This window comes from Musa acuminata, chromosome BXJ2-2 (assembly GCF_036884655.1).
Source record: "Musa acuminata AAA Group cultivar baxijiao chromosome BXJ2-2, Cavendish_Baxijiao_AAA, whole genome shotgun sequence".
NCBI classification, from domain to species: domain Eukaryota; kingdom Viridiplantae; phylum Streptophyta; class Magnoliopsida; order Zingiberales; family Musaceae; genus Musa; species Musa acuminata.
Window position 1 is genome coordinate 32978191 of NC_088339.1, and position 11741 is coordinate 32989931.

General features: G+C 36.2%; 1 protein-coding gene across 2 annotated transcripts; it reads right to left on the minus strand.

Annotated features, from left to right (window-relative positions):
* On the minus strand, positions 1–9971 carry LOC103976495 (E3 ubiquitin-protein ligase GW2). 2 transcript variants are annotated; one of them, XM_009391714.3, is made up of 8 exons: positions 9142–9971; positions 8897–8948; positions 8737–8782; positions 8535–8616; positions 8291–8450; positions 8100–8202; positions 2889–2955; positions 1–740 (listed from the first exon to the last, which is right to left on the minus strand). In XM_009391714.3, exons 1-8 carry the CDS (start codon positions 9331–9333, stop codon positions 174–176), a joined length of 1269 nt encoding a protein of 422 aa, XP_009389989.2. In that variant the 5' UTR covers positions 9334–9971; the 3' UTR covers positions 1–173. The 2 variants fall into 2 exon arrangements, with proteins under 2 accessions (XP_009389989.2, XP_009389990.2); XM_009391715.3 differs by having other exon boundaries at positions 8309–8450; positions 9142–9969.
* Positions 9972–11741: the final 1770 nt, after the last annotated feature.

The window sequence follows — 11741 nt, forward strand, 5'->3', positions numbered from 1 at the left end:
TTGACATACAAATTTCTTTCCCTTATCTTTCTTTTTCCATTTTCTTCATACTCACGTATATTGGAAACAAACTAACAATGAAAGAACAATAGAACCAATAGATAAAAAGGAGAAAAAGATTAAAGAAAAAACGAATGGAAAAGGAAGCGATTGCTTTCATCCAATCACCATCACTACAGCCACGCAAGTCCATGGGGAGTCATCCTTCCTTGAGAGTCCGCCAGTGAAACAGACATGGCCAGCATCATTTGCTCTTCGAAGCTATCTGGAACAAAATGCCCCGGAGCCACGATAGCACTGTTGGGAAATGGAATTGCAATAGTTCCTGGATCTATCGTGACATTGGAGCCAGTGTAGCTGGTCCCTGCCTCAGTCATGTCTGACCAATGATCGGTTGAACACTCACCAAACTGCTCCCTCAATATTTCCCTCCCACTATCTGGTGGTATCGCAGTCCAACTCCCTAAATGATTGTTCTGAGCAAAACTCACATTTCCAGCAGGTAAGCTACCTGATCGATGAACCATGTCGAATACTGAGGTAGCACCACCGGCCAGATTAGCAGCAGACTCAACACTGATATGCTGGCGCTCAGCTAAAGCTGCAGCCGCACAAGCTAACCCCCCATACGGAGATACTTCTGGAGGAGCTATTCCATGGGAATTGTAGCATTCCTCTGAAAAGGATGGCCCTGGCAAAAAGCTGCCAAGATAACCTGGATATCCTTGATGACCATGTTCCTGGTGAAAGTAAAATGTCTGATTAGTGAATGGGTTCTTGAAAAATTAATACAATTATGAGAAAATTGTTTTAGATAAAAATGTATGCATTATATAATTTCATATGACCTAATTCAACATTTGCGGTAATAATGCAAATTAAAAATACTTTTTCCATATGTCTCTGAGAAAATGACATCAGGGACTGACTTGGAAGTAGGCTAACTAGCTATTAACAGATAAAGGACATGTATGAATGCACACCATCTAAAATACACATTCACCAAAAGCATGTAGAGAAAAAGTTTCACAAAGATGGCATTTTGTGGAATAAAATAAAGCTCCTGCCATTTGTCACAACACTGACTTCAATGCTTACAACCTTAACCATACATTAGGATAGGCTGTTTTGAAAAATTAATCACATAGCATCCGGGTTTAAGAATCAAGCTCTACACCAAGGTCATTTGTGGATACTCAGGGAAGCTAATGTAGTTTACGAGTCCCTACGATTAACCAAGTGAAGAGACATGAGATCTCAAAAGCCAAGAGACTTCTCTGATTGGTTAGTAAGAAAACAACAGCAAACAGAGGGGGCAGGAAAAACTCAGAAAGGAGAGAGTAGAGAAACAAGGATTAACCAACAGTCAATAGAGTGTACCAGTTGGTAAGATCTCCTAAATTTAGAAATCAATAATTGACTTAAAGAGAGGTCTAAATAGCCAACTGAATCCAAATTTGTATGCTTGTCAAACTAGTAAGAACCAATCAGTAAGACGGGTACCAGCTAGTACCGCATTGGTACCGGCTGTTGCACCCAAAACACACAAACATTTCTACTTGTTAAGAATTTTTTGTTACCCAAGTCTACCGGCACACTTTCTGTGATTCGACCCATACAATACTGAGCAGTATGCCTGGTATACTGCACAACATCAATCTATGATTTAAACTAGGTCCAGGCAAGATCCTGATATGGTCCAGTCCTGATATAGCCATGTTTGACTCAGAGTGACCAATTCAAAGGCCCATCTGAACATAACTGGGGTTCTTCCGCTTGACTCCAAGTTGAAAGACAAAAGTTAGATAAGAAAAATACAAAAATTAATAGTAATGCAAAATGAGAAAAAGAAAAATCAGAAGAGGCCTGCAGCCCCTTTCATTCTTTCTCTGGCGAAGAAGACCTTAGCATAAAAGATCCAAACTAGCAGACAGCAGACCAGCATAGAAAATGAAAGATTGAGCAAACTAATAAAAAACTTCAAGAAACATCTGATTATACAAGTCAAGAATCTCACTTTATCCCAATCAAAGACCCTCTTAAGTCTTAACCAATACCAATATCATCTAGCTGCCTCTTCTTAGCTGGAAATTTATTCAAACTTGATATGAATATTAAATATTACATACTTGATCCTTCTATAAGAGAAAGGAAGTACAACCAAGTACCTAAAAAATAACTAAAAACATTAAAAAATATATACATTTTAAGTGTCAATAATTTCTTTGAAGAATTGTGCATGGTATCATTAAAGAAGTCCTTGGCTACAGATTTACATTAATATTCAAATTAAAATGTTACTTGGAGTTGGATGAATTGTACAAACTTAGAGCACTTCCTGTTCTTTATAATCTAATGAGAATTCAGCTGACAGAATACCTTATACATGAAAACCACAAGATCATTAACTGCATGACTTGGATGAAATAAATGAGTGAGCCAAATGAAGTGATATATAACTAGCACCTATGTTTGTGCAATTTATGGAGGCAATAACATTTATATCAGACTGGAAGCATCATTTTAAAGAAAATTCTGATTCAAGTACAGAGAGATATTGGAAAATCAAAGGAAAACTAGTCCCATAAAACTAGAATTAAAAGGCAAAAAAAGAACAAAATTACTCTACAACAAACAACATGATGAGCATATCATCCATGAGGACATAATATCTGCTTTCAAAACATTAAACAGATAAGTCATTGAACAGGCAATAAATACACACTGTTTTAGGAAAAGGGTAAAACTTACACAGCAACTCAAGAATCAATATTAAGAATAATTTAAAATACAACAAATTTTGAAAATACTGTTTGCATAATAAACATTCATTCAGCTCAACTTCCAGCAATTTAACTGTGAACGAATAAAGTAATAATCAACTTTACCTGAATTGAGAGCCAGACTGCTTCCATAACCATTATGTCATCAAGATCCAGGTCCAAATTATCAGCCCTGCATTTTACAAAGTTTGAAAAATCAAGATGAATATAAAGAATATATCATGGTTAGTGTGGGTGGTTAGTGTGGATGGATCATGGTTACACTCGTGCCTAGATCTGGATGGATCCACCCTCCATTCAAATAGATTTAAAGAATATAAGTGTACCTACCTCAAAGAGCAACATTGCATGCTTGAAACTATAAAAATTCCATCCGGAAAGCCAATTTAAGGAAAAAAGTAAGTTATAAACATGATGGCAAGATTCAATAATAACTTGATTTGGGGGAAAAGATAAACTTCCCCTCAAGAATTCTCCACATGACAAGAAAGAAATACTCAAAATTAATACTAATGGGGATAATTGATTCAAAAGAGGAGAAATTTGGTGAAATTAACTAGAAAATGGAAAGAAAAGGATCTACTTGTGGAAAAAAAAAAAGATAAATGGAGGAGTCATGAGGAAGAGGGGAAGGGTACCGGTACCAAAATATAGGTTTACTGCCCAACATGGCTTGGTACCAAGTAAAACTACTGAGCAATATACCTATTATGAAGCTGGACCAAGAACCCAATGTGGTTCATGGTCGAACTGACAAATACCAATCAGGACAGATGGACCTGTCTTACCAAAATTTGAAACCATGCAATAAACCAAAGATAGTCACCTTCATATCCAATAAGCACTTGGTATATCATGAATCAAATAATTTAGAAAAGAAGTATATTATATCATCTTAGAAACCTAAATCACTTGATCCATGCTCCAACTGATGGTTAAAGAGAAAAGGATAAGAAAAACAAATGTAAAGTTTGGTGGTCATTCAACAGCACAATTCCATTATCCAATCATGTACATGTTACCTTCCTCTTTGTAATTTCTAGATTAAGCCCTTAACATTTTCTTTCATCTAATTTTCCCTGCAGCCCTTGAATGGTTGATTTGGGTCATGAGATATAAACATATGGGATTTCCATCTCTCTGCTGAACTAAATGTAAGGTTAAGGTTTGATTGAGGGCTCGTTGGCCAGATCTAATTTCATAAGAGACTGACACATACACACTTATATAAAGGAGGCCATTGTATCAATAAAGATATGCATAAATGCTTCATTATCAACATGTTTGCAGCATTACACCTCTACTATGGTGACACCACAGACTTCCACCATTTCATTGACTATATGGTATTTAAAAGTCCACCTGCTGAAGGCAACAAAAACAACACCAGAGAGAAACTGAAAACACCTTCATTGTCATTGGCTCTTGGTTAATAGGCAATAGTTGGCTAACGCTTTAAGCTATTCCATCATATTACCAAATTGTTCAGTAAATAGCCATGCAGATCTGAACAAAAAAGGATGTTATTGCATCTAAAAGGACCTCAGAAGATCCCAGTAAATGCTTAAGGCCTTGCACAAGCTGAACCCATCAAGCCCCCAGGTTTTTTATGATAAAACTTAAGGAATGGATTACATAAAAGCATCAGGAAATAGAAGGTCAAAATATAAACAATCATTGGAACATAAACATGCATAACAAATTAATAATTAAAAAGAAAGTTTGCTATAGAAGTCACTGCCACAGATCCTTTGTACAGAAAATAGCCGATGAAGCCAGGCAAACAACTCACACCCACTTTTCGCTCGAATCCTATTTCTTTCAACAAGATCAAAGAAAGGCCTCAGACACCCTAGGACTAGATGGATCTCAGTTCACAAGCAAGGGAAAAGCAGGACACTCTTTGGCTTTGTACAGACCGATAGCTCAATTGGTTGAGAAAAAGAAATGGAAAGCCACGTGTCCCAGAAAAAACTCGGTGTGGGCTCTAATCAAAGAGAAAAATGTTTCAGATAATTTTATGAATTGTTAATGAAACTCAAGATTGACCAGCAGAATCAACCAAAATATCAAATTTGTTTCTAACCAAAAGAAGAATTTGATACACAAAATACAAAACAATTATATGCACAAATTAAAATTTTCATGAAATAGAAATAATATAATCAAGCAAATTCTTTTTGTCTAATCATGCTAGATCCAACAAGATCAAGTATGGATCTAATCATTGCACATAAAGATCTTTAATAAGTATGAAAATCACATAAAGTCATATCAAGTGATAGATTCATAATTGAGTGAACGTGGGGTTAGTAAAATTTCCCAGGCTAAACCGACCATTGTTGATAGTTGGATACATCTCTTTTCCAGCATCAATAGTGTTGTCTTCTAGGACTTAAGAGGATGAGGATTCTGTCGGTGGTCCCTTTTTTGCTTCTCTTAAAATGGCTTATGAGAATTTATAAGTCAAATTTGAATACTCCAGAAATCTTTGTTGAAGATGTATTGATGTGGTCTTCTATTGCCTTGTCATAGGTGGAAACACTGTGGAAGTTCCACCAATTGCTCTGGAACATGCCATGAAGGCACAACATATGCATTCACCATGGGCAGCCTAAGCACTATAGTAACAGGCCATGAGTCAGCCTGTGGTTTGAACCATGCAGGCCCAACAGTGAACAAGCCAACAGGGTTTTGTAGCCAATGGCTAAGCCCAACAGTGAACAAGCCAGGCACCACACAAGCCTAAGCTACATTAAATATTCTTCACCATTGTACCTGCTTACCTCAATTGTCTTGCATCCATCCCATTTTGTCACCGTGTCAGTCATGTGAGAAGTCATGAGACAGAGAGCCCATGCTTCTGTCCACACTAAATGTCTATTTTCTGCAGTTGGCTTTTCATTTCTTCTCTTGATTTGGTTTAACTTGTCACCGTTCTGACCCATTGGTCCCCTAAATAATCCTAGTGTAGTTCCCAATAGGTGCAAGGGTATTTTGGTAAAATATTATATAAAAAACAATTTTGGCACAAAAATATTTTGCATGAAATGACCCCCAAGAACTATTAATATCTATTTTAAAGGGGTGTTTTAATCCAAAATTCAATGTTTTCTAAATGTTCAAATTTTAAGATTAAGACCAAATTGCCTCCTCCAGTGTCTATGAAAGGCTGGTTTGGAAAGCTAACAAACACAAATATCCCTCCCACCTCTCTTATTTTTACTGCACATACAATTTCTCTTATATTATCTTATCCTAGGCCGATCAACCTCACTTGGAACCCCACATCCTCTCTCTTGGGTCCTGCCAACTTGAAACTTGGTTGTGTATACTTTACAAACATGGCATATGTGACATAGGGATCGTGCACAATTGGATGTCAAGTGTGACAAAATTAGGCAATATAGCTATGTTTATTTACTTCCTACCACCCTTTACACAATCATAATTTCACTTAACTAGATCAACATTTTTTAACGTACTCACTAGTCACTATTACAAACTCAGATAATGTCCTATAAGCTAAATGGATAATTATGACTAGTATCGGGTCAAAATAACTAAGCTTTTCATCAAATAATACAAATACAAGTACATGTATACAAAATAATCAAGTAAAATATAATTGTCCAAAGTAGTACATCATGCATAGCATGGCTTCATATGTTATAATAATACATGATCCAAGAAAAAGCTCAGATTCATTAAGAACATTTTATACTCGATGTTTCATCCTATATGATTCCAAAAATTACTGCCTGACATAAGCATAAGATCCACTTAATGATTTCATGAATCTTGTCATTCCAAGAATCGATGCTACAAGGAAGACTATGATACTATAAATACAAAAACATTTTCCTCGATCCTAACTGAAAAGCCAAAAATCATGAATCTAGAACAGCTTTCACTATCCACAAGATAAATAACTCTTCTTCTACATGCAGAATTGCAGCCTAGCAGAGCTTTTAGTAACAGTCATTTGCATGGAGGCCAAAGAAACATTAGCCTATCATGAATGTATTAAACTGTTTTAACCCAGATATTTTCATATCTCATCCTCCCATATTAAGATTCAATTTATCAGACAAAAATTATAAGAACACTTTTCTCAACATGATAAAGCCAATTCAAAAGACAATTTACATATAATAAGGCCAACAAATTAACAATCATTCCTAATGGTCATTCTTTAAATCTTCACTGTACAAGCCAAGGCCTAACCACTGTCAAGCTTAGGCTGAATCATATTTGAAATCATTATGGCAAAGACAAAAGCTGGCAAAGGCAAAGGAAATAGAGACAAGGCCTCAAGGCAATCCTTCTCCTCTCCATAATGTAGCTTGGACAGGAAGTTTGCACAAAATTGAAGGAAGAGAGTTGGTTAAGCAGCTGGCTACAGAATTCTATCAAATCTTGATGAAGCATCCTCAACTTAAGTTGTACTCTATAACTGACCCTTCTTTATGAGAAAAGGATTGGATTAAAATAGTCAAGACAAAAGTAAAACAAAGGGAAAGTATCTTATTATACTGATCAAGTGGTAACTTCAGATTTATCCAAAATAACTCTTTACGTTTTCTTAAAAGTAAAAAGTTGCAAGGCTCAAATATAATTTTATCTAAGCTCACTTTCAAAATTTTCTAGATTTTGCTATGATAAAGAACATTTCAATTACTTCTTTAACAACCTAATGCCAAAGAATCATAGTTATCGTTGTCCAAGTAAAATGAGGCAACCCTTGAAAATTCATTCCTAGTTGGATTACTGGATCAGATCATACATAGTACAGGTCCCAGTAAATCTGTGGTATAGGTCAGTGTATTGTCTGCTATAGGTGCCTAAGGTGCTTGTTCTATATATATTTTTAATTACTTAAGATATGATCATGTGTCTGGGGACTTCACCGATTCAACCCTCAAGTCAACCAACTATGAGCAAGATGACGCCATGATAAACTTAATTAACTTAATGTTAAGAGATACTACCAAACTCTGGCATCTGCTGACTTACCAAGAAATTCCTCGAGAATCAAAATAACTAGATATGGTTAGATTCAAAATTCATGATAAGATGGAAGTCCAGCGCAGGAAAGTATTCAACTCCCTGACCAAGAAAAAAAAGGTTTAAATGATAAAATGATGGATAGTTTCCTTTGCTGATCATATATATGATTAGGTGGTAAGGTCGACCAATATCATATTTATTGTAGATGGTTCAGTCTCTACTATTACAAACAGGATTATAAATCATTATTAGCCAAATCAGAACAGAACAATTAAACTAGTAGAAAAGCCCAAAACAATTTTGCACCTGTTCTGTCTGGAGTGTGAAGGAAGCACGCCTGATGGCATAGAGCATGAGGCTTGAGATGAAACAAAATCATTGGTTTGTGTAGTGCATCTTAAAGGTGGCACTGTTGAGTTTTTATTGGAGCATAAATCAATGTTAGTAGCCAGAATTAAAATAATAGTGTAAAACAACATATCTAGTGGAAAAAGGACCTGAAATTGAAGTGCTACCTATGTCACAATACTCCACTTCTACTGGATTCATTATTCTGCTTGATGAACTTATATCTTGTATTTTCTTCAGCTTTTTTGCTTCATCTTGAATTTCTTGCTGCCGAATCCTTATTTGTGCTTCGATGACTTTCTGCTCTTCCTGCATTCATGCAGAACTTTTGAAAAATAAGCCCCATCTCACAGGTCAAAGCCGTGCGAAGGTAGTACAAACTGAAATACTTACAACTTCTTCCATGCTCTTCTCCTCTTTTGTCTTCACACCTCGGTATTCAACAGCGTAATTTGAAGTTTTACAAAAGGGGCACCTTTTAGGTTAAGTAGTAAACTTACATGGCTTTGTTGTTGTTGCCGTCGTTGTTGCAGTAAACCTTATATGACCAAATTATGTTTCACGAAAAAAAAAAAAAGTAACAGACAAAGGATACTGTGTAGGACGAGTTGCATCTGGTGGTTTCATCTGAAGGAAACACTCTGCAAGAAGCCACAAATTTAAGTCAAACAAAGTAAACAACATGGATGTACAGCAAATACAAAAAAATGTCTAAACAAAAAAGCTTTTCAATATCAGAGATAGATTTGCAGTACCCGTGCATATGCCTTTCATGCAACACCTCGACCGGTTAAGACCCGGATAATACTACAAAAGTTCAGCAAAAAGGGGGGAAAAAGTTTATATCATATCATCATCGAAAGAGATGAAAAGGCAAGTATAAACAGGTAAAGATAGAAATCCCAACGAATTACATCAGGTACTTTTTCATTTGAACTGCTCAAAACTACAATACTTGAATAACCAATCAGGTGATGAAAGAAGGGTAGAGAATACGAACCAGAAAACAGATGGGACAGTCTTCAAGATCAATGGCGCGTTCCTCGCTTCCAGGGTAGCAAGGCGCCAACTTGGACTCGAGAATGAGCTTCCTCAGCTTCTTCTGATCAATGTCCGGGTGCTGGTACAGTCCCTGCGGCCTCGTGTACTTGTCATCCACCACCTGCCTCCTCCTCCCTATCTTATTCCCCATCTAATCCACCTCCAAAAAAATGCAAGAGATCCTCAAACCAAGCAACTTCTCCCCGACCTTTTATTCCTCAATCTCTTTACTAAATCACCCACAAAAGCTAAAAGACAGAAAAATCAACAAGAAAAGCAACCAACTTCCCCTCCAAGAACCGACATTTCATTTCCACGCCTCCAGATCGAGCCAGGAAACCACCTCGGGTCCTCCCTCTCGCTCCCAATACCCAAATCTACATCAGCGTCGCTACAAACCCGGAACAAGAAAGTAAATGCGGCGAGCGGAGCTCAATCAAAACCCTAAAATCTAACTCGCGGACATCCCCAACAAAAAGCGACAACAACCCTAAGCGCCCGTCCACCACCCCCCTCGTCGTAGCCCAAGCTTCTTCTTATATCACGCCGCCCCCCCCTCCCCCCCCTTCTCCTACTGATCTCGAAACCAGACAGAGAGGTCAGGAAGAGAGAGAGAGGGGGGATCGGCCGTACGAGGCTTCGGAAGCAGGAGAAGGATCGGAGAGAATGATTGGAGGGAGGATATGACGGTGGGATGGGTTGGAGGGGAGACAGAGATTTGCAGACGCAGTGATCAGAGCCGGTCGGTCGGGTTTTACTTTGGCTGTAATAGCAACGAAGTTAAGACAGCGGTAATACAGAGAGAGAGAGAGAGAGAGAGAGAGAGAGAGATGGGTGTTTGGTAGGCAATGGCTAGTGGAGTGGACTCAGACTACGTGACAGGGATTGTTCCTAATAATATAATTGGAATTGGGGATGTACGTCTTCAATTTGTCCACATTGGGGACACTAACTGTCCGATTTCATGCAGAAAATGCCATAATTATTGATGATGAAAGAAAGTGACAAGACATGATGAGGACCCAAAGAAAACAACGAATTATTCTATAATCTCATTTTAAGAATATAAGTACATGTAAATGTTCTAACTTATTATTTAATTTCAACACTTAATCAACTCCTTTCAATTTTCGTGTCATTTATTATTATTATTATTATTATTATTATTATTATTATTATTATTAACATTATATTGAATGGCCCATTCGATATTCAAGACATTTTGAAGGATCAAAAATAAAATTCTCGCAATGTTTCTCGAATAAAAAATATTTCAAATAACATTATTCTTCCTTACTCACTAGATGAATTGGATTGACTATACCCTATCTATTGAAATATTGGTCATCTCACATCCTAAATATATTGATCATGTAAACTAGCAACATTAATGTTTTTACTGTAATAAATTGATGTATTAAACATGGTGTGCATTTGCCTTTTCCCTCATGAAATTATTTAATAATTTACACATAGATTGAGTAAAATTCTTATTATAAATTGTATTTATGCTATGATGAAATCATTTCCTACTTTTTAGCCAGCGATAACCCAATTTATCATGTAATAAATAAATCCTACCTCATGATTTCTATCTATGTTCATACTCTTAATCTCTCATTGCCTATAAATGTATGATTTGTGGAGATAATATCTTATACACAAAATATTCACTTGTGATACTATTCGATGGATTAATCGAATTGAGGATTTAACTCGGATCATCAAGAATTCTTTTTGCTAATAAGAAGTACTTTAGATGATAAGAACGCTATCGTCAACTCTAGATAATATATATGGCAATCTCTTGTCGCTCATGAGACAGTCAAGAATTAGAAGAACAAAAGAAATGCTTGCGAGGGGAGGTAGGCTTCACACGCACCCTACTGTGGCTGAGAATGACATAAACTAAGATAAAGAAGTCATCATATATATATATATATATATATATATATATATATATATATATATTAATCTATCATAGTAATCATCAAGACTAGTACTTGTGTTTGCTGGAACATGAGCACATACATTGATTTTGGAATGACAGAGAAAACTATCTCTCGGTTTGGTGAATCCTTTTGTTCTCCCTTTTCTATCTGGTTGACATTTTGAATCATCTAAAGTGACACCACAAATCAGTGCAGCCAGTTTGTTCTTTCTTGTTTGTTGCGTGCTTTTATTATTATTATCTTATGTAATTTGCAAAAGGTTTATAATCATCTTGAAGCATTTGTGGGCATAATCCGATCATTCAATATATGTATGATTAAAAAAAATTTATCGGATAATTGCTAGGATAATATGACTTAGATTGACTTATAAAAATTTGATAAATATATTATTATATATTTCAATTTAGACATCTTGATCAATTGTTTGAGTAAGACGAAATTAATCTATTAGAGTCATCACATTCAATATCAAAATCGATATAATATTTTGACATGATGAGAAGCCTCGAGTACGAAGAGATTATCTGTGAACAAAGTGACTCGTCAAGACATAAAGTTAGCACTCGGTTTGACTTAGGTTATGTTGGACCTTCACGATAACGTC

Bases quoted from the DNA above. Each gene is read 5' to 3' on its own strand.
- LOC103976495 (XM_009391714.3), bottom strand. From the start codon at position 9,333: ATGGGGAATAAGATAGGGAGGAGGAGGCAGGTGGTGGATGACAAGTAC. The intron at 8,949-9,141 runs GTTCGTATTCTC...GAACTTTTGTAG, and splicing joins ACTGTCCCATCTGTTTTCTG to TATTATCCGGGTCTTAACCG. The intron at 8,203-8,290 runs GTCCTTTTTCCA...AAAACTCAACAG, and splicing joins AGGTAGCACTTCAATTTCAG to TGCCACCTTTAAGATGCACT.